Below are 27,849 nucleotides of genomic sequence, written 5' to 3'. Positions count from 1 at the left end.
CAATCTGACTGAAGAAACGTACTGGAAAAACTGCACAGGAAAGAACAGAATATTTTGAGTCTCATGGCATAGTTCATATTCATACACTGTTCCAAGTCTCCAGCCTTTTAAAACTCTCCATCTTGTCTCCACTGCAACTTTTTTCTCTCTCTCTCGCTCTCTCTCTCTCTCTCTCTCTCTCTCTCTCTCTCTCTTCCCCTCCTTCCCTCGTTTCTCAGTGGGCTTCAGTAAGGAAGTGGTACCACAACCTCCACGTAGTTGCAGGGAAAGTAGCCGCCCTGGCCACGCAGCGTGCCCTCGTACCAGTTCTCATCGATCTGGCTGGTCAGGGTGATGATGTCACCCTCACGGAAACCGAGCTCGCCTTCATTCTCTGGATCAAAGTCATAAAGGGCTTTACAGCAAGGCTGGTCCATTGCTACAGAAGTGAGAGAGTAATTAATTCACCCATAAATTAAACACACGCATACCCAACATTTGACAAACAAACATTGACTACGTTTACATGGACAGCAGTAATCCAATTATTGACCTTATTCTGAATGAGACAATATTCCGATTAAGGTGTTTACATGAGTCGCTTTTAGGATATTCCTTTCATGTTTTACATGTTATAGAACACAGATCAATTTATGGCACGTCATTACATCCCCATGCCACACTGTTCCCTCCAGAATTTTACAAACGCTTCAAGTGCAGTTAATTATTTGTCATGCTGTACATGCAAACAGACGACTGCTTGAAGCCGTGGGCTGCGTCCGAAACTGCGTACTTACCTACTATATAGTAGCCGAAATACGTGTATTTTGCCTACTATATAGCAGGTAAGTATGCGGTTTGGGGTGCAGCCGTGCTCTCGTTTGCCGTAAAACGGTTCAGCACTGCCGTGTGTGTACATGTCCTGTCGCAAATTTCGGTGAAAACTCTCACATGACGTTAATAATGTGATTAAGGTGTGTACATGTCTGTAATACACGTCCATAATGCGGCTAAAACAGAAGTACTCCACATGTCTTAATTCGATTTGTGTTTACTTCGAGTATGACTTTAATCGGATTAAGGTAATCAATAATCGCTGTTTACATGGTAGTTTCTTAATCAGAGTATTGTCTTAATCAGGTTAATATCAGATTATTGTTGTAAATGTACTGATTGGAAAAACTGCCCCTACTACTAGGAGAAAATAAAGACCGCTGTCGATTAGCAGCACAATATGTCTCGGCTTGCTACAATACAAGGGACAGTAAGTGAGATCTGCCTCGCCCTTGTCACTTCTAATTGTTATGATTGCCCTTCTTTATTATTATTATTATTATTATTATTATGTTATACCTTTTCTTACTTATTAGTAAAATTCACTTTTGAAACAAAAGAAGCAAATGTAGAACAAACATGTCTCAGTAGTAGATGGACTACATTTAGCAAGTGGAAAAGTGTCTATATTCTAAACTTGTGTATGTTTTGTCCAAATATTCCTGTAAGAGAGGCAGTGTGGAAAAAAACTGTGCTGTATATTTTTGACTGTACAGTAGGAGGTGTGTGGGTGTGTATGTGAGAGCGAGCCTGTGTGTGTGTGTCAGACTCACAATGGCGTTTCTGGCGTACAGAGGTTCGAGTGGGTAGAGCAGGTGCTGCAGAGATGAAGAAAACAACATCAGTGCTCTGTGTAAACAGTATAAACAGTCGTTCCTTCACCAGACACTCTCTCTCACTTCAGGTTAATAAGAAATAACAATACCAAAAAAAAGAAAAAGCAGCTTGTCGTGTTACAGAAAAACATAATTAATCCACAACTTCTGATTGGAGAACTCAACAGGCACTGTAGTGATTATGACTCATGCTCATTATCACTTTCACTGGAACAGGAAGAGGAGAACACAGGCAGGGCATGAGGGGAAGTGAAACTCACCTGCGTGAAAGCTTGGGGGAACAGCTGTTGGACTGAAGCTCCCGTTAGACTCGGGGTCTGAGTCAAAGCTGGGCATCGGCTTGGGCATTCGCTTCTGACGCGGCTGAGCCTGGGCATAGTCCACTCTGAGACACACACACACACAAGGCAGGGAAGTGGTCAGAAAGAAAGAAAGAATGAAATGAAGGTAAGAAAAAAAACAACTGAGGGAGAAAGCAAGCGACAAAGAAATGAACAGAAAGAAAGCAAGCAGGTAAGAAAGAAAGAAAGGAAGTAAGAAAGAAAAGAAAAATGTAAGATAAAAAAAGACAAAAAGAAAGAAATGAAGGCAAGAAAGCAAGCAAGCATGAAAAGAACAAAGAAAGAATGAAAGAAAGAAAGCAGGTGAGCAAGAAAAATAAATAAAGACAAGAAGAAAACTAAGAAAAGAAAGTGAAAATCAAAGACAAGAAAAAAAGTGACTAAAACAAATGAAGGCTTGAAAGCAAACAAACAAGCAAAAAAGCTGGAAAGAAAACGAAAAAGATAAAAAGACAATCAGAAAGAAAAGAAAATGAAATGAAGGGAGGTGATAAGGTAGCAGCAAAAAGGAGGAGAAAACTGAATAGTATTGAGAGCTTCATACCTTTCTCTCATTTTCTGGGACAGTTCTTCCAGCACCTGCACCGCCTGTTTGTGATACTGCAATTGCGACTCCACCAGAGCAGAGAGCTGGCTCACCTGTTCCACCTACACACACACACACACACACACACACACACACACACACACACACACACACACACACACACAAAGGGAAATGAGGCACACCTCTACGCTCCACCAGAGTATTACATAATACCAAATGTCCAGGTAAAGCGGTGCTGCTCTCCTCAGTGCACGAACAGGTTTCCAATATAAATGCTAAATCCAGCGCAAGCGTACAGAAACAGGACCGAGTGTCGGAGAGAGGTTTTTAAAAAAAAAAAAATTTATCAAGACAATTCTAGTCAAACTCAGCAGTTTCATCTGAGACAAATACAGAACGAATGGAAATTAAACTAGCACACAGCACACTTTTGTTACGGTCTGTGAAAACTCAAGCGTGGCCACAGGTACTGACATCTGGTCCACATGAAAGCGGTTTGCTTTGAACGAGCTACAGTGTGACCGTGTGAACGCGATCCATTCCCAGGAACAGACAGTAAATCGTATGATCGACTGAACTTGTCCGGTTACTTTGCGTTTCATGTTTTACACCAGCAGAGAAAGATGCTGTGGTCTGCAGATAAAGCAGAAAGCCTTACAGATAAATAAAGTGAAGAACAAATGAAAAACAAATGTGATGTGTGATCATCATGAGCTGGAGGTTGGGTGAGTTTACTGATTGTGTCAAACAAAACTTTAGGCCTATTGCTGGCTTTATTGATCATTGTGGAAACATAATTAAATGGCGCAGAGTTCAGAGCAGTCTTGTATGTATTGAGGTGATCAATGAGAGCTACAAGGTAAACAGTAAGACCAGCTTTCCTATAAAGCCGTTCAAGCGGTCTGACGATGACTTTTAAGCTGTATACCAGGGGGAAGTGTGGGAGGACGGGGCAGACCTTGTCTTAATATGAGCATGCTTATGCAAAATATCAGAAATAATTTTCAAGAGCATCGTTGAAGGACAGGAGATCTCAAAAAAATCAGAAATTGTAGAGGAAGCAGAGAACAACGTGGCATCAACAGATTTAAGGTCCTGATAGGATATCATTGTGTTATTGCATTTCTTTTGAGACTGAGACTAAATTGAATGAGCTTATGATCAGAGATACCAATGTGAAAAGAGGACATTGAAGCAATATCAAACCCAGATGTACAGATTAAATCAAGAGTATGACCATGAGTGTGAAAAAAAAAGTCAGATTGAAACAGTCAAAAACAGAGGACCGTTGAGATGATTTAGAACACACTGTCTGTATCCACATGAACAGTAACATTACCAAGCAGGAGAACTGAACCTTAGGAGGATGATATAGTAAAATAATTGTGAGAGGACAGTGAACATCAGCCTTCAGTACCATATATTCGAATGTATTAGTGCTGTGAAAGTCGAGTCATATGTCTCATAATACACTCTTTTCTAAAGATATTGTGCGTGACTAATTGATCACTTTCTGATGTAATTTGATTTCATTTCTGATTGGAAGCAGGAAAAGTGATGAACATTTTGCACTTTAAATTGTAAATGTTACAGCGATCATACTGTTCAAAAGTTTACACCCCCAATGGCTCTTAATGCAATGTGTTGCCTTCTTGAGCATCGGTGAAAGTTTACACCTTTTGGAATAGTTCAAATGTATGAAGAGGTCAAATATGCAGAAGGTACAGTAAAAGTAAAGAATGTGCAGGACGTGGAGGATTTTTCTGAAGAATAGTGGGCAGTTTAACTGCTCAGGACAAACAAGGGACTCATGAACAACTATCACAAAACATAAAAACATGTTGATCATCCAGGTAACAACAGATAAACGGTATTAAGAATCAAGCGTATGTAAACTTTTGAACTGGTTAATTTGTGTAAATTCAGTTATTATTGTGTCTTGTGCACTATATGTAAACATCTGTTATGTGAAACAGCTTATTCAGGGCAGAACTAAATAAAAAACAAAATGAAATTTTTATCATCCCTCTTTTTTTTTTTTTTTTTTAAACAAATTAACACTGCAGATTCTGCAAGGCGTATGTAAACTTATGACCTCAACTGTATGTATATTTCATGATATTTCTTCAATATTGCCCACCCCTAACTACCCCTGAAATATTTATGTATTAATGAAAGAGTCAAATAATAATAATAATAAAATAATACACCAATTTGTATAATATAAAAGATTAAAAAGAAATATTAATAAGGGATGCACATGGTATCATTCAGTCTGCAATTATTTCACATAGGCCTGTGCCTTGTCACGGTTAACAGTCACCATGGTTACAGTCATCAGTGAGGGTAAAAATTTGTTTACTGCCAGTCTTCAAGTGAAGTTGTTCCTTTATTTTTTATTTCATGCAAATCAAAGCAAGACACTAAAGGTTGTGCTCACATGTGGGAATACTATTAAACACCCTGAGCGACATCATATCCTACACGAACACCACATTTATTCCACCAAACATACGCCCGTGTCTTGTGCTGATGATTGAAAGCACACGAGGGGGCTTGAGTAATAGTAGTTCAAGACTCCTTTGGATTACATTCATAATAGTGGCCTCTTTTTCAAAAAGACCCTTTTGTTGAAGTTTGTTATATAGGTGAAAATATTTATTAAAATTCATGAAAAAAGGAAAAAGTTAGAGAAGGTTAATTTTATAGTTATTACAGCGTGCTGTACTGAACTTTTTCTTCTTTTGTATATAAATAAATGGAAGGATATGTTTGTGATTGTATACTACAGGTATGACCTCCCATTTTGTCTAGCATGTTTTGATTTGTACTCCTGAAACAAATGAAAAAATTACAATCGCTAATAGACATAAATGGTAAAACAGTGGTCATATGTTGAAGCGCAAGTTGTAGATCTTTCAATTGATGTGCTTTTTCTTGGTCAAGATTTAATAAGTATATGTTGGTTAATTTATGCTGTAAATGACAGTAAACATAGAAAGGGGTCACCGGTGACATCATGCAACAGGTTAAATGGCTCTTAAGGAATATTTTAACAGCTCAATGAACAACAAAATGCAGAAAATGCCAGAAATGTACAATTATACACACTGGCATTTTATCAAAGGGGTTAAGAAAAGCTCTATAAGTGCAGTTAGAACTATGGATATAATAAAAGCATGCTATTAACTGGTTGATATATTATTCTAGCTTTTCTCTACTTAAAATGCCCTTTCATGACCTGCAGAGGAAGAAAACAACCATTAATGAGGACGAATAAGAAGTGTCCGTTAAACATGCACGGAAACAGTTTGGTGTGCATGAAAACCGAAAATGAAAAAGATACAAGGTCACAAACAAGTAGTATAAAAATAGCCTTAATCCAAGCCCATATTAAAAGCCTCGTTTTTGCTCACATCTAATTTTCATGTCTTGACAGGTCACATTTATGTTTCTAAGTGACCCGCATCATCAAAAGCTTCTGCCCTAAAATTTCCAGGCAATTAAGGTACGTACATATGAGCCACATGAATCATAGAGAAAAACAGGTTATTTGTCATTTAATCACTGCATTAGTGTTAAAATGATCACGCACAAATCAAGGCTTTTACTCTGGGGGTCAGGAGGCAGCTCATCAGCTGTCCATGATCAGGGCAGGAGGGTGGGGAAAAAGCTAGCCATTATTGGCACATCTATGCCATGAGAAATGTGGTGATGTGTGTAATGACCTTCATTACAGTCACAAGGTCACAGATATACATCTGATCTAACACCATGTATAAAAGTGGTTCAAATTGGATTGGAAAAAAAATCCAATGTGCAGCCTGTATTTGAGATGTTCACACAAAAACATGGAAGATGTATTAAAGGTTTCAAAATACAAGGACTAATTTCCCATTATGTTCTAATGCAGTGGTCACCACCTGTTCCTGGAGATCTACTTTCCAGTAGACTTTAGCTCCAACCATAATCGTGCCACCTGACCATCTAATCAGTCTTAAGACGCTCTTGATCAACTAAAACTGGTGTTAGATTTTTGTTGGCGATGAAACCTGCAGGAAGTCAGCTCTCAAGGAAGAGGGTTGGTGACCACTAGAGCTCGAACGATAATCAGTTTTATCAATATTTTCCCTGATATTTAAGCATTTTTCCCCATACTTGGATATCAGTTTTGTAATATCGTAGCTACCAATAAATGGTTGTGGGCATCTTGAGAATTGCGCTCAGAACTGCCATTTTTGTTGGCGGCCTGGATTTCTTTTTTTTCCTTCTTCTTTTTTTAATTAAAGACTTGCTAGAATTATTTTTATGTGCTTTATTTGTTTTAACTGTTTGTTAACCTCAAAGCTTTTAATAAAAAGAAGGCACTTTAGTAACAGTGCACTTATTTTTTGCACTCTTCAAACCCCTCTATTTATTGGTGTATTAATAAGAGTTGTTTTGTTTTGTATGCAAGGAGGAAGTGAAATTGACAAAATTGTTATAAATAAAATGGTTTGTTTAGTTCATTGGTGTTATCATTGTGTCAAAAACAGAAGTAAAACAATGAAAAAATATCTGTTCTGCATATCGGTTATCGGGCACATAAACATGCAAATAATCAGTACCTGTAATTAAAATAATCAATATCGGTCGATGTCTAGTGACCACCGTTCTAATGTATGGAATGCCCAAAGTGATAACCCTATTAAAGTCATCTAGTGAGTAAATAATAATAATAATAATAATAATAATAATAATAAAATACAACTAAATACAATAATTGATTATAGAGGTGTTTGAGCCTTTAGGAAATAATTCCAAAGCAATGGTTACTTTTTTAAAGTCAGTAAATAAAACGTTATGTTACTCTGTTATTCATCATTTACTGCTTGTTTTTACTTTTCACTTTCCCTATTATTATTATTATGTATTTTCTATTTCACTCATGCAGTATTTCAATTACCACTTGGACTGGACTTCACCCTGTTACAAAATGTTATGACACATGACAAGTTGGTGTCCCTGTTGTACATCCCAACGGGAAGAGGCAGGGAGATCATTTGCCTGCAATACTTTTAAAATGGACTACAATTGTTTTCCTCATAGGTTTTGAAGGAGTGGTGGTGAAATGCAGTTGCCTTTTATGCTTTGTCATGCTAAGCAATGATTAATAATGCACCGATATGCTTCAGATGTTTGTCTTTAGACTCTGTACCTGTTCCATTTGGCTGTATCTGAGTCACTGCTTAATAATAGCATTAACACAGCACTAGACCTATAAGGAAACACATGGGTACAGGCTCTGTGTTAGCAGTGGGGAATCTATTCCTGTTCTGACCAACAGCAATTACTAATACACTAACACTTACTTATGTGTACTGTAATACTTCAAATACGCAAGTTTAAGGTTGTTCTCCTGTTTCGTATAGTCATTCATGCAAAATGTGGTTTTCCACATGATGTACCGGCTAGTAATCTTACAGCATTAATAAAGCACTACACTTCCTGTAGATACAGACGTATGTGGATGTGTTTTTTCCGCTATCGACAACAAAGAATCTCTTGGCCAGTAAACTGACTTTCCTAAAGCACAGATGCTTCCTCCACCTATGCCTCTGTCTAGTTTATTGCACTGTATGATGTAAGCAAGCTCCACCTGCCCCAATACACAAACTCCAATAAATGATTTGATAATAAGAAGCATTAATACAAAATTAACAAATGTATTTAAATAAACAATTGGAATAAATAAATAAATAAATAAATAAATAAAAAAAAGCAAACTAAAATCTGCCTGGATAAATAATACATGCCTCCTCATTATCATAATAGCATCGAGCAGATTATGAAATGCTGCATGAGCAAGGGAGAGTAAATGATAAATGAAGGTGTAATATAAAAGACTACTTAACAAAAAGAAATGTATTATATCTCAATGGCTTGTAGGTACACATTAACATGAAACAGGAAAGTAAAAGAAAAAATGCTGTGCTGTTGCTTTTCCTGATTTACTAATACACACTAATGTTTTTCGTTCTGCTGTAGTGTTTTTGTTTTTGCTGTAATGGTTTGGTTCTGCTATAATGGTATGGTTCTGCTGTAGTGTTTTTGGTTTTGTTGTAATGGTTCGGTTCTGCTGTAGTGTTTTTGGTTTTGCTGTAATGGTTCGGTTCTGCTGTAATGGTTCGGTTCTGCTGTAGTGTTTTTGGTTCTGCTGTAATGGTTCGGTTCTGCTGTATCAGTACAGATCTGCTGTAAAGTCTTTGGTCATTCGATAATGTATGTTTTGTATTCATTTATGTTTTTGACTCACTCCATCGCCAATTAATGATCTATCATTTTGGGGATTCTAACGATTCAGCGAAATTTAACTTCACACCTACAGTCTCACTCAAACATGCTGAATACACACTACATGAAAAAATAAACATATTTTAAGAGTGGAGCACGTCTACCCATATTCCCTCCGGTGTCTGAAACATATGTTAATGGCAGGCAGATGGTGAGGGCTGCTGGGTAATTGGCCATGAGTGAGAATGTCCCCTGATATTCTATTGAATCCCCTGAGAGTCGTTATATTAGGACAGGAGATGGGGGGTGGGGAAGCCTAGTGAGTCATACAGCTGAATCCATGTTACTGCCTTGAACATGGGAAACACATGGAGTCCAGGAATCCAGTCAGGCACAAAGGTCTCTGAATTCCAAACACATTTTATGTCTGTATTTGGCTGCTTTTGGGAAATTTTAGCCTTAATCTATACTCACATCAGTTTCTAAGAGATTGTGCATGCTGATCTCTGCAACCTCTTTGGACTCATGGAACTTTTCCAGGGACATGCGCAGCTCCTCATCTGGAATTTTTCCCTGCCGTTTCTTCTTGTAGTCATAATCTAGCCTCCGGCCCTCCACCTTCTTCAGCTGGTGCTGGTGGGGTGAGACAGACAGAAAACAAAATGAGAGGCAAAGCGAGATAGTTAAATGAGAAGGACAGGAAGAAACTGAAACAGAAAACTATGACTTGACTCATTCCTCGAATTTTGGGTGGTTTATCATGACGCCTCTAAAATGTCAGCAAGAAAAAAAAAAAAAATAAAAGTTGTACCTAGTATAGGGGAAAACAAAAAACCAATCCTCTTAAGATCATACCTGGATGTCCCGGAGATCCTTCTCTACGATGGTCTGGAACGGGTCGATGAAGTTCTGCTTCACATCAATATCCAGCGAATCCTTTACTTCAGCCATCCTCCTCATAGCTTCCCCCATCTCAACAAGAGCACCACCTACAGCGCACATGACACACATTCTACGGTCATCCTTCACAGCAGCCGTCTAATGCTAAGCAATGCTTAAATTCATTCTAAACTTTATACAAGAGGCATATTAAAATTAAGCACTTTTTCTAGAATTTATTTGTGCATGCATATTTGTCAAAGTGCAAAAATGGTTAGAAATTGGGAGAGCAGAAAATCTAATAAGAATGCTGAACATGTGACAGGCAAGTGCTATTGCATTAGAATATACGAGCCAATCAGGTTCCACTATGTAAATGAAGGCCTGAGGAAGAGGTGGGCACATCAAGAGTTGGGGCCGTTTCCAATTTGTATATACCTAGATTTAAACTGGATTTCTTGATGAGGGTAAAAGTGTAGGGGTTTTGGGTAACTCGAAAAAAAAAAAAAAAAAATTGTGTTTTTGTTGATTAGCAACAAAGACGAGATGATGAAACAAGAAAATTGATAATACTCGATCAATATTTTGTCTGAGGAAAAGTTAGATTATGATGTGTTGTATAGATAATCTGGGTATTTTTCACATTTAACATATGAAATTTAATCTTATCATTAATCCTTAATGACCGGTTGTCATTTATTCCAATTTCTTCCCTTCCTCTTAGCCTCATTTACTAATTTTATGAACTAGTTTCCCTTATTCACAATATATAAAGTCCTCCTGCACAGGCCCATAGTCACAATCGTGCGAATAGTCTGCTCCGCTAGTGCACACACGCACGTACCGAAGTTGGTGTCCTCCCCCATCTCACGGCCGTATCTGACCATGCTCTCCCCCAAAACTCCCTCTGCCTGTGGATATCCGGTACTCTTCACCTGCCCCCGAATCTTAGACACAGTATTCAGCATGGACAGTTTGGCCCGAGATGCTGACAACAGAACACAAAGCACAGATACAGTGAGATCACATACAAATTTGGGGTTTAAAACTTACTGCAAATTTCAACGCATGTCTAAATACACATAAATTCAATCAACAGCAATGGTTTTCAGCTATCCAAAGGAATTCCCCAGAATGTTTAAAATGTTTTATGCCTGGGAATTTCCCACAGTTCCAGAGATAACGAGAAACCTTTAACGAATGACAAAATCTACGAAAGGTTGTAACATAAGTCCCGTAATGTATACAAGCTTAGTTGCATACACACTTTAGATCTAGTGATTTGTTCAAAAAGAGAGCCCTTTTGTCCTGATTCTAAGAGTTTTTTTTATTTTTTATAAAGATAATCAGGTTAAGTCTTTAGTCTTATTTTACACATCAGAGTCCTCTATCTTTCAGCACCAAATTCAGCAATAAAGCTGAAATAAATCTCTTGCCTTAATTACATGAATTTCTTTCCATTATGAAGTGCATGAATAATTAATTAGCGATTCCACCAACAGCTCAACTCTAAAGGCAGTCTGACTCAGACAGCTTTTTTCTTTGTGCTAGTTACCTGGGTTGGGCTGCAGATATTCTGACGTCCTGGCCAAGACTTCCACAATGGCCTTACTGGTGATATCGGCCTTCTGTAAAACACACAGGGCGGGGAGATGGGAAGGGTGGTGGGTGAGTCATGACTTAACAGTTATGGATGGGTGACACTCAGTATACCTACACCTCACTCCATTAAGCAACAAAGGACAGGAATTATAATTAGAGGTGTGCAGTGGGTCAGATTTGACGCTCGTGGGACAAAGAAAGGTCATGTTTATTAACATAGATGTGCTTTGAACATGACTGATTGCTCGTCCGGTGCTGTGTAATGCCTTTACACAGTTGTGTTCGTTTATTCATCTTGTGTAAATGTTTTATTCAGGGCAGGGTCACCGTGGTATAAATTGCTCAATCGTTTATATTTTGGGAAACGGTATTAACTAGAAAATGTTCTCAGTAGGTACAAACAAAAACAATTGCAGGAGTGGGCAGGACACACTTTCTGTGGCAGCAGATGGTATTTGTTAAACTTTCAACAGGATCAGGCAAGACTGGACAAAATGTTTGCAGTAAGGGTGGGATTGGACTTTATGATGGAGCAGGTGGGACTGGTCAAAATGTTTATGAAAGCAGGTGGGATTGGGCAAAATTTCTGCAGGAGTGGGAGTGATTGGTCATAACGTTTGCAGTAGTGGGTGAGATTGGTCAAGCTTTATGCAAAAGCGGGTGGACTGGTTACGCTGATGAAATGGCCTGAGGAAGAGAGGGGCACATCTAGAGTTGGGGGTGTTTACAATTTATACTTATACTGTGAATCTGGATTTGTTAATGAGGGTAAAAGTGTAGGTGTCTTGGCAGCATTCAGTATTGCTTAAAATGTTTGCGGGAGTTTCTGCAGAAGAGAGCAGCATTGGTCAAACGTTCTGCAGGACTGAGAGGGACGAGGGATTGGTCAAACGTTCTGCAGAAGCAGTGGTATTATTCAAACGTTCTGCAGGACTGAGAGGGATTGGTCAAACGTTCTGCCGGAGCAGTGGTATTAGTCAAACATTCTGCAGGACTGAGAGGGATTGGTCAAACGTTCTGCAGGACTGAGAGGGATTGGTCAAACGTCCTGCAGGAGTGGGCAAAATTGGTCAAACTTTCTGCATTCGTGATTGGTCAAACCAGTGAAAGGAATTGGTCATACATTTCTTAGGAGGGTGAAGGATTGGTCAACCTTTCTGCAGGACTTAGAGGGTTTGGTCAAACCAATTGCAGCAGTGAAACAGGCTGGTCAATACTTTCTCAGGAGATGGTGGGATTGATGACTTTCTGCAGGAGTGAGAGGGATTGGTCAACCTTTCTTGCCTCATGCACACCTTTACTTATAATATTTATTATATAATACTTATTAAAAGGAACGATAACGATGTACACAATTTACGCACAATTTCAATTCAGATATCACATCTAGACTGGCGTTTGTTTAGATAGTTTTACTAAAAGTTGTTTTGGGGAAATACTGCATTTCTCTTTCTGTTTGAAGTCAGCGATTATTTTTTTTATGCAGCAGGTTCCGATTTAATTTGTTAAGTGCCCTTGGGGTTTGGAAAGGCACATATATGACACCTATTATTATTATTCTATAAAATGACTGCTGTACAGAGCTCTATCTCTTGCTAGAGGAGGTTCTGATTTGCCCCTCACCCTCTCCAGGTCCTTGAAGTCTTCATCCAGCTTAGTGCCTTCTGCTCCTCCTACTTTCTCACTCACCATCTGAAAGAAATACACATGTAAGAAAATACATAAATATATTGTATTGTATATGCAAAAGGCAGAAGGCAAAGCAAATATAGTTAGAAAGGCTGAAAGGGAGAGCTATGCAATGTGGACAAAGAAAGCCATCTATAGAAGAGTCATCTAAAGAGATCGATCTCCCTGACCTTCATAAAGTTCTCTTTTATTCAGAAAACACGACACGTTAACACAGACTATTTATTATACTTTACAACATGAACCAGACACCTTTATTACAGTATGTACCCACACTCCTTTCAGGATCTCCTGGAATGCATGAATACTGAACCCAACATGAGGGGACTTGCCCATTAAAGCAAACCACAGGAGGCATTCACAAATAAACTAAATCACCTCCACTGCAATGATAAAATCAGAATCATGGGCTATATGTTACAGCGAAAACTCCACTCAAGTAAGAGGTCATAGTGAGTGTAGGAATAGTTAGATGATGATTTAGAGTGTGTAACACATTCCAACATTGGACTGTGATGGCTTGTGTAGAATAAAAATGAGTGTAGTGTAACAAGATCACCATTTCCTGCATCACATGCTGATATTAATGTCACTTTAGCCTGCAGGCCTTCATTTCTTCAGATACCTGCTGTTCTTTCTGCACGTCTATATTTGTCCATGATGCTCAACAAGTATGAAATCGGAAACTCTGACCCTGATTGAATCATGTTAAGCTTTTAACTAAATGCATTTGCAGTGTAGTGAATTGTATCTTTGCTTAATCTGATTAAAATCTTATCGACGAACTTCCTGCCTTGGTCAAGGTTTCCACTGCATAAAAAAAAAAAAAATCTATGTCATATATACACACACCATTGTATTTAATTTCATTTTCAATTTTTGCAGTCGTGTGCCACTGAGGTTATGCTGTAATATATCAGGAATGGTTTTGGTTGTCAAGTGAGACTTGGAAGGATGTATGTATTTATAATAGGTACATCGTTAAAATGTGCCACAAAACTCTTGAAATGATTTGAGCAATCAGACGTTTTAAAAGGGAGACACATTGCTCATCTTTTTTCAGGCTTCGCATAGGAAACAAGGTCAGCATGGTGCACATGCATTTCTGATCGATGTATGGTATACACTCTACAATCACTCATTCCCTCTCTCAATCTTTGCAGCTCATACAGTAGAAATAGTTCTGTACACCTGTGCTTCTCAAACATGTCCTGGAGGACCCACAGCACTGCATATTTTGCATGTCTCCCTCATCTAACACACCTGATTCAACTCATCAGCTAATTAGTACAGACTGCAAGACCTGAATTGGGTATGTCAGATAAGGGAGACATACAAAATGGACAGGTTTGAGAACCCCTGTTGTACACCACAAATACACAGTATGCCCTCCCTACCCCATTTTTTCTATTTTGTTGCCTTACAACTTGGAATTAAAATGGATTTTTTGGGGGTTTGCATCATTTGATTTACACACCATGCCTACCACTTTGAAGATGCAAAAATATTTATTGTGAAACAAACAAGAAATAAGATTTTTAAAAAAAAAACAGAAAACTTGAGTGTGCATAACTGTTCAACACCCCAGTCTGTACTTCTCCACAACTTTGTCCCTGACCTATTTGGAGAGCTCCTTGGTCTTCATGGTGCTGCTTGCTTGGTGGTGCCCCTTACTCAGTGGTGTTGCAGACTCTTTCAGAACAGGTGTGTATATATATACCCCGAGATCATGTGACAGATCATGTGACACTTAGATTGCACACATGTGGACTTTACTGAACTAATTGTGTGACTTCTGAAGGTAACTGGTTGCACCACATCTTTATTTAGGGTCTTCATAGCAAAGGGGGTGAATACAAATGCACGTACCACTTTCCCGTTTTAAATTTTTAAGAATTTTTAAAAAAAACCAAGTTATTTTTTTTATTTCACATCACCAATCTGAACTATTTTGTGCATGTCCATTACATGAAATCCAAATAAAAATCCATTTAAATTACAGGTTGTAATGCAACAAAAAGAAAAATGCCAAGGCAGAGGGGGATACTTTTTCAAGGCACTGTAAGTGGGGCAGTGAGAACACTTCTCCATGATTGCACATCATCTACAAAGGCTTATATCAGTCAACATTTTTAAACTCCAGGGTCACTCAAAATAGGGCATTAGTATTTTGATGGAATTTAAAATATATGGCGCTGTGAATGAGGATTTTGAGAATGGTGTCCCTATGGATAAGCCGCCACTACCCGATACTTAAGCCGCATGAAACAACCAAGTAACAAACAATCTCTCATATTTCCTGCCCTCTAACTGTAGGGTTCATGCAGTGTTTGCTACACCAAGAACATGTTCCTGGTGTATCAAACAGAGAAAAGCAAATACTTTAATTGCTGTCAAAGACGGCAAGGGTCACTTTTGCAACCACTGCCAAAGTCATCTCTCACATCTTAGTGTTTTCTGTGTAAAGGTTTAAAATTCTATATTTACTAATCACATTTTTTTTTACAAGTAGGTTTTAAACAGAAGTCACCACATGCAGGAGAATCAATGGTGACCTTTCAGTGCTGCTCTTTGTGGTCGATCATCTGCTGTCATGATATGTGTTTACCTAAAAACCTTGCACAGCAACATTTCTTAAACTCACAAACCACACAAATAATGTAATACATAATGAACTATATTAACTAAACGAATAAGAGTTTTGAAAGGCGCTGTTACTATCTATTTTGCCTGCACTGATATTTTATCGAGTACTTATACGTTGACTGAATGATCTGTGTCAGTAACACCCTGTACTGGGCCTGCACTCTGTCACACACACATGTTTAAGTCAGAAGGAGGAGGTCTTTTGTGGCATGCTACAGTCAAAGCAGAATAGCACAACAGACAGTCTATAGTTCATAATGGAGTACAAAATTCAGGCCTTGAAAAGATGCAACAACAGAATGTTTACTCAGTTCCGACACACCAAAATCAACTCCTTACAGGCATTGTAGAGGAGCTGAATCAGTCACTCCAATTTACGAAACACTCCCATCCAACCTTTCAATCTAACATCCCAATTCACTCCTGAGGGTACGGATCAATCCAACCATCCAAATTTCAACACGCTCAAGAGTTGAATCAGTTACTCCAGCTTACGAATCCGAATCAGTGCTCCTGAGTTAACACTCCCATCCAACTGTCCGATCCAACATCTCAATTCAAAACTTGTGAGTAAAACACTCCCGAGGCAACAGAGCAATCCAACCATCCCAATGCAACACTCCCAGGAGCTAAATCAGTTACTCTGGTTTACAAATCCGAGTCAACACTCCCATCCAACTATTCAATCGAACCTCCCGGGCCACCCATCTCCCGGGCCACCCATCTCCCGGGCCACCCATCTCCCGGGCCACCCATCTCCCGGGCCACCCATCTCCCGGGCCACCCATCTCCCGGGCCACCCATCTCCCGGGCCACCCACCTCCCGGGCCACCCACCTCCCGGGCCACCCACCTCCCGGGCCACCCACCTCCCGGGTACACTGATTGATCCAACCAATTTCAACAATGCCTATTAAACGCTCTTGATTCCTGATTAACTTCAACAAAACACTGGGCTTTACAATTATACATTATTGTGGTAGAACAAAATAACTGCAGAACAACAAACTCCTATCTCCTATCTTAGTGACTCCATCTCTGAATCTGAAATATTAGCCTACTTCTTTTCCCACCCACAAATGCCAGAGTACACTGGTATTACGTACACTCTAGGGTAGGGGTTCGTGTTTTCTCACAAGGAACCCCTGTGACTATTTATGGAAAAATAATAATAATAATTTTTTAAAAAATTCCAGACCCCCTGTTCCTTTACATAATCAAACATAATCCAACTTCTCAAATATTAGGGACATCAAATTGTGTACAATAATATTTTGGCTATTTATTTGAGCTTTTTATTCCTGAGCGTTCCTTTCAAAGGACACATTTTTCTAGAAATACTCGTTAGATCAAGATTATTTCTTAGCTCTGGTCCTAAAGGCCCACTGTAGTGAAGAGTTACACACCCAAATAAGACTTTAGGCCATTGGTAATAAGGAGCTGAATAAGGTGTGTATGGGAGTAGGATAAGCTTGAACCTCAGGAAGGAAGTATGCCTCTAGGACTGTAACTGGCACCTTATATCAACACAATACCCAAGTAATGCATTGTGGGATTTCATGACCACTATGGGTATAAAAATATATAATACGATAGCATTCATGATGTACAGCAGCTGACTAAAACAAGTGACAGCTTCAGTAATTCCACACCACTGCTCGCTTTTTCAGTCGTATGTCACAAATGCCCCAGCATTGCTTGCCCGAGTTTGTTTGGTTTGCTGCTAAACGATGGCTGATCATGTGTAACCAAACCATTTCAATACCTACACACACAGCCAACACACTGTCAACAATGAGCATGCTCTCAGACATGTTTGTTTCTCGCTATGCGTCATGAGCATGAGCGACTAACGTTTACGTGTTTACCAAGACTATGCGGTAAGGGCTTTGCATAAATCTGTGCACTTGCCACCAAACTGGAAAACTTTGAAATAAATAACTGTCCTGAAATACTCAATCCAGCTGCTAAAACACAGACTGAGCTGGTCAAACTGGTGCCTGTGCCAGCTGATATTTTTTTGGCTTCCTTATTAATAAATGTTTCAGACTTTTTTTTTTAAAACTGCCTTACCATTGTAGTATCTTCTTAAAACAACTGGTGTACTGTCTTGAAGTAGTAGTGGGTATTCGTAAACACTTTCCATCTGCCAGCACTCGCACCAAGTCCGCCTGTCTTTTCAGACAAAGCCCTATTCGATTCACGTGCGTCGAACATGAGTACAGTTAAAGGGGTCACATTTACCAACACACATCACTGCGAAAGGCCATGCAAAACAATTTTACAAATTTAAGTTTTCCTCAAAAAAAACACAAAAAACTCTGCAAATCACACTGCAAATTTAGAAAAAAAGGTGCAACAAAATAGAGTACATTTGGCCGCAACAATCACAAAAAAAAAACCTCCATGAAATCCTGAACAAACTGTAAGACACTCCTATAAAACTAAAAAAAAGAATAAATGTTAAGATCGCAACACAAATATTGCATCAGTTTTGGCCATCATTTCTAACTCTTCCTCCCAGTCTTCCCCTAATTTAGTCTTGCCAATTCCAACCAGCTCCCATTCATGGTGTTCATCCATCTATCCATCCATTTTCTATACCTCTTTTCCTTCAGGGCCGTGGAGAAACTGGAGCCTATCACAGGGAGCATGGGGCACAAGGCGGGGTACACCCTGGACAGGCTGCCAAGCCATCACAGGGCACAATCACGTACACCTTCACATACCCATTCATACACTACCAACATTTTGGACATGCCAATCAGCCTATGCATAACCATGCACGTCTTTGGACTGGGAGAGAAAACTGGAGTACCCGGAGGAAACCCCCGCAGCACGGGGAGAACACACAAGGCCACGGTGGGAATCGAACCCTCAACCTCTTGTACTCCTGGTCACGGATAGCTGTGGCTTCATCAGGATTCGAGAAGGGTGCGCCAATCAGGAGTCCAACATTTCTAACATTTGCAAACACTGGCTAACACTTTGGTTGTAACCGAATCGAAAATACATTTAAATAAACTGTTATTATTTTGTCTTCTGGAAAAGATGCTGGAAAAGCAAAGAATGTGCAAAACCTGGAGCATTTTTCTGAAGAACAGTGGGCAGTTTAAGTGCTCAGGACAAACAACTCTCACAAAACATAAAAACAGTCATTGATCATCCAGGTAACAGTGACACAGTATTAAGAACCAACCGTATGTAAACTTTTGAATTTGCTCATTTGTGTAAATTCAGTTATTATTGCATCTTGTCGACTAGATGTAAACATCTGTTATGCGAAATAGCTTATTCAGGGTGGGGCTAAATAAAAAAACAAAATGATCCCCCATTATCTTTTAAAGATTTTTTTAAACAATTATTTTGCAGATTTTGCAAGGTGTATGTAAACTTATGACCTCAACTGTAGGATGTAAAACAGTCATTTTTCACCATCTGTATGAAAATTAATTCTGACCTTTTATATTTATGATATATTTAAGTGTTCAGCTGCACAGACCAAAATCTGGATTCGCAAATATTTCTAATGTTTTTTTTAAATACCATTATACTACAGTACACTGCCTTGTTTATGAGTAAATATGTTGGTTCTCAAAAATCCAGGTTTTTACACAAAAACATTAACATAAACGGGTAACACACATTTCATCACAAAGGAAAACACAGAGCCTGGTATTATATTAAGCATCATGCAGAGCTCACATTTTCTAGATTATCGAGTTGTTTACTGAGTGAGGCAGATCCATGCATAAGCTGGATAAGTGTTGGCATGTTTTGTACGAGAACAGAAGACTCTCTGCACTCTGATAATTGGTTTTACTAATAACAACAACAACAACGTCATATACACTGGTTAAAGGTTAAACCACATACACTGCACGGCCAAACTGAGTGACATGACCGAAGCTTTGTCAAACCAGCCTATACACACACACACAAAAAATGATTCATCAAGATGATTCATCTGGCAAGACAGAGAGACTGAGGGTGTGAAAGTGTGTGAGAGAAAACAAAGAGAGAAGGATATTGAATAGTTTTTCACTGTACGAAACTGGAAGCATGAAATGGTGAACTAAAATGGACAGCTCTTTTTAAAACAGCGAAAAACTACAAACACATCGATATGTAACAAAACTTCAAATGCCACATGTACGACGGCGTCAAGGTGTAATCATGGAGCTGTAGGCGGGGTGTTGGCTACAACAGTTTCTGCCAAGTCACACAAACTCACAACAGACTTCAGGGCTCAGGCCTGATTTATTGCCTGATTAACAACCTGCTTCAAAGCAGAAGCGCTGACTGTTTCAGAGAGCAGGATCCTTGTAGAAATGTTACAATGCACAAAGCTGACAGGACTCGGATTGTTTTGCGCTACTGAGGATGTCCACCAAAGAGGTACAACACCATAACGCTAAGGGTTCTGGCCTTACAATGAGAATACTTACTTAATGCGTCAGCCTGCATAACAATAAAAGAAAAGCTTGCACTGAGAGCAAGAACAGATTTTGTGCACAGGTTTTGCAGTGAATAAAAATTGTAAATATTCTATTGTGTGTAGAGGAAGTTTGGGCGATATGAGAAAAATATTGTGTCACCATTCTCAAAGACGGATCTAAATAATTTTCCAACAATACAATAGAACATTTTAAAAAACTTAAAATAAAAAAAATCCTTTTGATCCTGTATTTAATGTCTACAAAAGACGTTTGACATTGACATATACATATACACACACATACATACATACATACATACATACACGCACACATATATACACACACACACACACACACACACACACACACACACACATCGGAATCTTCCTGTATACATGGTTGTTGCCCTAATATGGCAGAGTTGCCATTCCTAAATACCTGGCCTACAACTAAGTATCTGTTAGCACCCACAATTCCTTGTGAACTGAGCATGTGCATATCTCCTTCATTGGATTTTCTGAATAAGTTGTTTACATGCAATAACTTTTTAATTAAAACATGCATATTCCATGGCTGAGAATCAGAATTCGTTGAATCGGAATATTGCCTTAGCCTGAATCGGTCAATCAGATTGTGGCGTTTACATGACTCGGTACTAATTAGAAGCTGCCTCTCTTTTTTGTCCTACTTCAAGTTTCCATGTAGACATTTCCCTTAAAGTGCACTAATTATGGTTTTTCAAATATTACGTTTCATGTAGTGTGTTATGTAGACATTTATGAATGTAAAAAATCTGTAAATTTTCAAAAATCAAAAAGTGCACGACAAACGGAGTTATTGAATCCCAAAAGAAGGAAGCGATTCTGAACAGCTGAAACGAGTCATTAGTAATTCCAGACTGTACTTGCTGTACTAACCTACGTAGGTTTGTAACAAAAAGCCCCGCCTCTGGTCTTCATCGGCTGCATGCAAACAGATGGAGCCGATTCTGGTTATGGGAGTGGGCGTTTCCTTTTTGAAACAAGCTGACAACGGTAGACCAATCACAACAGACTGGGACATCTGACCAATCAGAGCAGAGTATGCTCACTGTAAGGAGGAGTTTAGAGTGAATCCTTTAGAACGGATCGTTTAACAAGTCGTTTGTGACACTGGGGGAAAAGGTAATGCCGCAACTTAAATTATTACATTAATTGTAATAAAAGTGTTTTTTGACCTTAGATGCATGTCAATCTATTGTATGAGACCTTTAAAACAAAATTAGGCACGTTTCAAAACCATAACAGGTGCACTTTAACTACCTAAAGAATACTGCACAACCCGAATACCGAATACTGGGCAGACGGAGACCTAAACTCAGTGAAAATAAATAAATGAATCTCATGATTTAAACCACAAATGCACACTTTGGGACATCATATCACCATTTCCCTGTAACAGAAAACAACATACCAAGGTATGCTATCATGCAAATGCCTTCAGTATTGAGAGATGATATTTTGCATGGTGCAGCGGTGCATGCACAAGGAAGTAAGAAGTCTACACTTCAAATGTATTATTAAGTAAAACAATATATCCGGGGGGTGGGGGGGATCAGCTACAAATGATTTACATGGACACAAAGCACATACACACACAGGGTCTATGAAACACTGCAGAAGTAATAAAGACCAGAAGAGGACAAATGTTATACTGCAACACGATACAGGACAGGTAAACTGGTATCACACCTGCATGGTCATGCAAACTCATTCACAGTTGTTGAAAAAGTTACGAAATGTTTCAAGTTAGTGCAAAGGACATGGATAGCTGTTACAGCTGTGCATTCAAAGGCTTCATGCCTGAAATGCAACAAAATCTTTCGCTCGTCAAAATTCCTACAATGTTGGAAAACACACCCATCTCTCGGGCCTTGTCTCCAGGAATGATCAGAATTCACCACCCAGCATGCTGAGGAGTCTTTGTTAGGACTTGAACACTTCATGTTTTGTTTCGATCAGAACAAAACCTCAGCACGACAACGTAGAACAATTTGTAGAAGAAAAACGACAAGTCAGACACTCTCGTTCCTTCTATTCCTCTAAAAGTTCCCAGTGAATTAAGACTTTCGAACCTGCCCTTGGTTACAGCGGTGTGTGAACAGCGAGCCTGTCACACCGGCCATATTTCAGAAGCTAATAACACGGTGTGGGAGGCAGGTCATCATTTTCAGTTCTTCTTTCATGGAACAGGTTTGACATTTTTAAACTCACCACAGCAGGGAGCCATTTTATGTACAAATGTAAAAAATAAAAATAAAAATAATAAAAAAAAATCTACAGATCTATCTATTTGAATCGGTATGAATATAAGCCCCTGGCAGCAGAAAGAGCAGCACATTGATTTGAATCTGTTTTAATCAAATCCAGCATTTGATTATCAACTATGAGTAGGAGAATTTACATTTCTTTTTTGCCAGAGCGAGATTAACTGTTGGTTAATAATCAATGGAATAAGCCTAGTTCAAGAGCTAACAGAATCCACCAGCTATAACCACACCCACCTATCAACCACGCCGCTCTCCTGTTGTACATTGTGCTTGCGCAAAATATCAATTTGATCGTCCCTACATGATATTACTCATTGTATTATTATTATTATAATCACCAGATCTGCTCACCTTTACATATTTTGTCTAAGAGTTTTGAAATTTAATAACGGAGCACTCTTGTACGAGCTGTCACTCAAAAACAAAAACACCAAAAGATTTGTTTTGTTTTTCTCCACAATGAACTGACAGTTGAACAAATCGACATAACAATCTGGAATGATTTACATACAGTAGGTATTATTCTCTCTGATATTAACAGACACTGCCTGAAAGCCATTATAAATTCTTTATCTTCTATAACTGTATACTACATAATCAAAAGTGCAAGTGTATTATCAGGAATGTATAAGCGTATGAGCATCAGAGTCATTTCTGAATTCATTACAAAGACCATACAGGATTTTTGTGTGATTGTCGTGGCCAATCGCACGAAATTGTTTTGCACAGTCTTTCACAGTGATGTTTGTTGGCAAATGAGATCTTTTAGCTGTACTAATGCTCGATGCACGTGAATCAAAGGGGCCTCTGGCTGAATGCGCATTGTGATGATGTTACGTGGTGCGTCTTTGCCGAAATTTTTTTTTAAATCTGCGGTAATTTTGAAAAATTGCAAGCTCCTCCGAATACTGTTCGGAATTGTATTGAGTTTCCTTAATTTCTGCGATCGCCAAATCCTGGAGGGACTGGTTATACAGAGTGTCCCAAAAGTCTCCAAACCAAGGGGAAATGAACACTTAATAGCAAAATGTCTTAAAATTTTTTTCCCCATTTAGTGTCTTTTTTAATAATAATAATAATAATAATAATAATAATAATATATTTTCTTATTTATTTATATTTTCATTCTCACGGCTGGATCGAGAAGCTGTCACAAGGTTGCGATGGACTTTAACAGGAAACAAGGCGAGCGCACACACACACACACACACACACACACACACACACACACACACACACGACACTGCTGCCAAACTTATTAACAAATTCAAAAAGACTGGAAGTGTTGCAGGCCAACCAAGAAGCGGACATCCACAAACATCCACTGACGAAAACACAACTGACGTGGTACTGGCAAACATATGTATGGAGGACATCCTGTATTTCATTTCTCATACGCTACATTATATTTGTAAATTTACAAATATTTAGACTTACAAGTAACAGCTAACAAGTTGAATTAATATCATTTAAAAATGCTGATCAACTGAATTCAATTTGGGTCATTTAATCATCATTTTTAGCTAAAAACGATGTACATAACCAATTTTTCAAAATTGGTCTCGAATGCTCAGAATATACTTCACAGACAGACAGATCATACAAGCCGTTGTACATATACATGTTTTTAAGAACTTGAGGCTCAAGGCTTCACAGGACAATGGAACTATAATATCAAGGGTTTTAAGGGAAATAATACATGGCTGTAATGGGCTTTATTCCTGTTTGTTCCTGAAAACAGTAAATACAGGACAGACTGAATGATGTAGCAGGAACTAAAATAATGTGTAAACAGGCCGGAATGAACAATCCAGCTTGATGTTTGGACTCAAACCAAAACACGAAAAGCTACAGGAGACACTGATATCATCCCGAAGTGGACATGTGACAGCAGCTTAAACAGCATCATAGTATATGGCTGAGTCCCAAGAGGCTCCCTGTTGGATATACGATACACTGCATTATGGCTGGGCGATATGACAAAAAGATCATATCACGATACTTGAGGACTTTCTGTATTTGTACGATACACATCACGATATATAATTCAGCTAACAGACTGTTCACGAAACAGTAGCAAAATAACGACGACAAAACTGACTTTGATGATACTTTTCTTTAATGCCTACAAAGACAAAGATTATTATTTTTTTTCTTAATTTCATAAAAATCAATGACATCCATTCAGTAGCATTTAATTTGAATGATTAAAAACGTAAAAAATACATCACCATACCAACGATATCTCAAAAGTGTATCGCGTAATCAGTTATTATGAGAATGATAATATATGCATATTGTCCAACCCTACACTGTATAGGGTGTATACAGGTTCTGATATTGTATACTCTATATAGTGGAGTTTTATAGGAAACCGCCTTTTGAGATATTCCCAGTCCAACTTAAACATCACCAACAGCTGGCAACATCTAATCCATGCTTCTAAAGATGCTAAAATCCCAACTAATCTACAGCCAAATTTATGTTTAGACCAAAAACAAAACGAAGGTATGAAGGACTTGACATCAAATGACATCCAAGATTTATTTTGTATTGAAATTCTGAGGTGTTTTTTGTTTTTAGTTTCATTGTGTTGGTCTACTTTCAGTTTGGTTAACGGTTTCTTACATCACCTTTGTGTGTCAGAAACAACCTGCTGTACTGGAGGCAGAACGATTTAGCTAGTCCTTTGTTCATCGTCACCTAAAAAGAGCCATGCAGCAGGGCTTTAGTCCTGTCGTCTGTCTAGCTCTCTCACCTCCTCAACTGTACACTCTCTATTTAAAAAAAGTCAACAGCCGATATCGTCAATAGCCAAGTTTGTGTAGCTGCAATGCATCCTGGAACTACGAGTCCAACGTTTGCTGTCTGCACGACTACAAGGGATTTCTAATTCCTATGACAATGAACATTGCTGGAAAACGGTGAGTGAGAAAAGATGCTCTTTTGAAATTTATATTTGAATCACATATTGTTTCTCCTATCATATCATTGCATCCCTCTGTGATGTCATCGCGGCACACAACAGCTAGCTTCCCTGCTGGAAAAACAAAACAAAACAACAAACACAATAGAAACCATAACAGAAATCTGAATGGTTTCCACTAGAAATCCCAATACAAGCCATCAGCTAACCATTAAAACCATTACCGGTCCTTAATGACATCCATGAGACGTAACATGCCACCAACAGAGCGCAACAAATTAACAATAGAGACCCACAGGGAGGGACCATTACGTTTGAGATATCCAATACAATTCCCATTATAACCATTATAAATTCTATTATTCTATTCTATCTACTAATTCTATCAGGGTTTCTATTGTGTGTTTTTCAGCAGGGTTCTCACAGCAACAAGAAAAATACAACACTGTCTGACAAGTTATCCTCTAAGAATCCCTAAGCATATTAAAATGACTGGGAAGTTAATATGTTGAGTCTTTCAGAGTGGAGTTTTCCTAAAAGTTCTGGAAAATTCTACACACATACTGGACCTGTATTCCTGCTAAAGATAGTTTCCAGCTTCCTGATGATTTGTCATTGATCAGAATATGTTAAAGATTTTCTAAATGACTTTACTATTGTGTTGTTTTCTTTAACAAAACAAACAAACAAAAACAAACAAACAAAAACACCGTATCTTTGATGTTGTAACTTTAATTGAAACCCTGTTTCAATCCACTTGAGCAGCTAGACGTGTGTTCTGGCATCTGGACAGAGCAAGTTGCAGTTCCAGGTTAGATTTTCCTGAATAGCCTAAGGTTAAAGCATTTTTCACAGGTATATCTTGTATGGTGAAGCACAAAAGCATAAAAGTGAAGTGTAAAACCTGCATCTCGGTTGTGTTTAAAGAAATAGGCGTTTATTTACCCCCAGTGTAATCCAACTACAGACTGGGCAGAAGAGAAAAGTTTGAAAGGTTCAAACTTTCCAGACTCACCTGACTTGCTTTATAAAACTGTTTCTTCAAGCCAGCGACAGACATGTTTGCGTCGGCTTGTCCCACTATACACCAGGGGGAAATGTGGAATACGTTCCTCTCTTTTTGGTTGTTACAAACACGAAAAACTCTGCCAAAACCTCTTCTTCCTGCACCAGAACCTTCAAAGAAACTACACGGTGCCTATATCTTTTTGCTCTATCCGTATTCCGTAAGTCCCACCCCCTGAACGAGGATTGGATAATACTTCACACTGTCATGCCAAGTCACCTATTAAACCCTGTCGAACCAAAAGCGTTATAAAAAAGTTGCCAATCACAGAGCAGAAGTCGGGGTTTCTTGCTGAAACGAGATTGTTGTGGCACTTCCTGTTCGCGGAACTTTTACTTAAAAAAAAAAAATGAAAAATTGAATAAATCAAGAACCCGATTGCTAAATGTTACACTATTTGTAACAATCGTTTTAACAGCCATTTAAACCATATAATATCCCACACCACAATTAAATATACTTTGTAAAAGTTTACGTTTCGAGAAGTGTGAAAGTGTTTTAGGATGTGACAGTCGTCTTACTAAGATTAAACTTTAAATACTGGTTCCCTCGTGCTCTAAAAGCATCAAAAACAATAATGTTTACCCCCTACGTACAATATTTACAATAGCGGGGGGTGCTGCTTAGGTAACAAAAGTAACTTCCGGAAAGTTTTAGAAAGCCACGTAGAGAACACGCCCATCGCGTGACCACGCCCCTGTCTTCCTGTAGTTCCTTCTCTTGCTTCTCAAAGCGCCAATTTTGTCGAATAACTGTCATAAACATAGGCCTAGTACAGTGCACATGCAAAAGGCTGTAAACAAATATGTAATGAAAAATAATGAAATGAAACTTCTACATAAAAAATAATAGAAAGAACAGTAAACAGCAATACACTAAACAAAAACAATATGTGGTGTGACAACCCTTTGCTTTAAAAAAAAATAAACATCAGTAGTCACAGGTACTTATAAATTTGTGCAAATTTATAAGGAAATTTCTGGTAAGTTTTATTTAACATCTTGGAAAATCTGCTATGGTTCTTCTGGAGACTTTCCCTGCGTCCCACTTGGCATACTTATACTATGTACTAAAAGTACGTACTCTTTTTTTTTTTTTTTTTTGTGAAGAAAAAGTACATACTTTTGAGTGTTTATTAAAAGAGTATGCAAATATTGGGACGTATGGAAGAGAACGTTGTTGCAGGGAAGAGAACAATGTCACCGTAAACAAACTCCTTGTTTCTTTAAATCTTTTTTTATATTATTCCTTATATAATTTATACTATATAATTTCATTGATCTTTCCCTTGATTTATTTTTTACACATTTCATTTACACCTCTCTAAAATGCGTCCTTGAATGTGAAGCAAACTCCTCCCTCATACAACGAGTTGTGGGAAATATTAGCTGAAAAAGTGTCCACGGATCCACACTTCGAAATAGTAGACTATCCGGGTACTACCGGGATACTCATTTCAACATACTACAATTTGGGACACACTAA

The 27,849-nt window shown here is 38.5% G+C and overlaps 1 protein-coding gene across 1 annotated transcript; it reads right to left on the bottom strand.

Moving 5' to 3' along the window:
* Positions 1 to 167: 167 nt before the first annotated feature.
* Positions 168 to 27,384, bottom strand: sh3gl1a (SH3-domain GRB2-like 1a). The gene is made up of 10 exons (XM_053651025.1): positions 26,314 to 27,384; positions 12,915 to 12,983; positions 11,245 to 11,317; positions 10,534 to 10,677; positions 9,666 to 9,799; positions 9,285 to 9,443; positions 2,535 to 2,638; positions 1,910 to 2,034; positions 1,587 to 1,631; positions 168 to 418 (listed from the first exon to the last, which is right to left on the bottom strand). Exons 1-10 carry the CDS (start codon positions 26,356 to 26,358, stop codon positions 225 to 227), a joined length of 1,092 nt encoding a protein of 363 aa, XP_053507000.1. The 5' UTR covers positions 26,359 to 27,384; the 3' UTR covers positions 168 to 224.
* Positions 27,385 to 27,849: the final 465 nt, after the last annotated feature.

This window comes from Ictalurus furcatus, chromosome 20, assembly GCF_023375685.1.
Source record: "Ictalurus furcatus strain D&B chromosome 20, Billie_1.0, whole genome shotgun sequence".
NCBI classification, from domain to species: Eukaryota; Metazoa; Chordata; class Actinopteri; order Siluriformes; family Ictaluridae; genus Ictalurus; species Ictalurus furcatus.
The sequence above is the reverse complement of the archived record's forward strand: the minus strand, read 5'-3'. Positions and strand labels throughout refer to the sequence as shown.

What these genes read in the sequence shown, in the direction of transcription:
- sh3gl1a (XM_053651025.1), bottom strand. Translation starts at nt 26,358, where the DNA reads ATGTCTGTCGCTGGCTTGAAGAAACAGTTTTATAAAGCAAGTCAG. An exon ending in ACTTCAAGGACCTGGAGAGG is followed by an intron (nt 11,318 to 12,914) that starts GTGAGGGGCAAA and finishes TGTGTTTTACAG; the next exon opens with AAGGCCGATATCACCAGTAA. An exon ending in ACAATCTCTTAGAAACTGAT is followed by an intron (nt 2,639 to 9,284) that starts GTGAGTATAGAT and finishes GTGTGTGTGTAG; the next exon opens with GTGGAACAGGTGAGCCAGCT.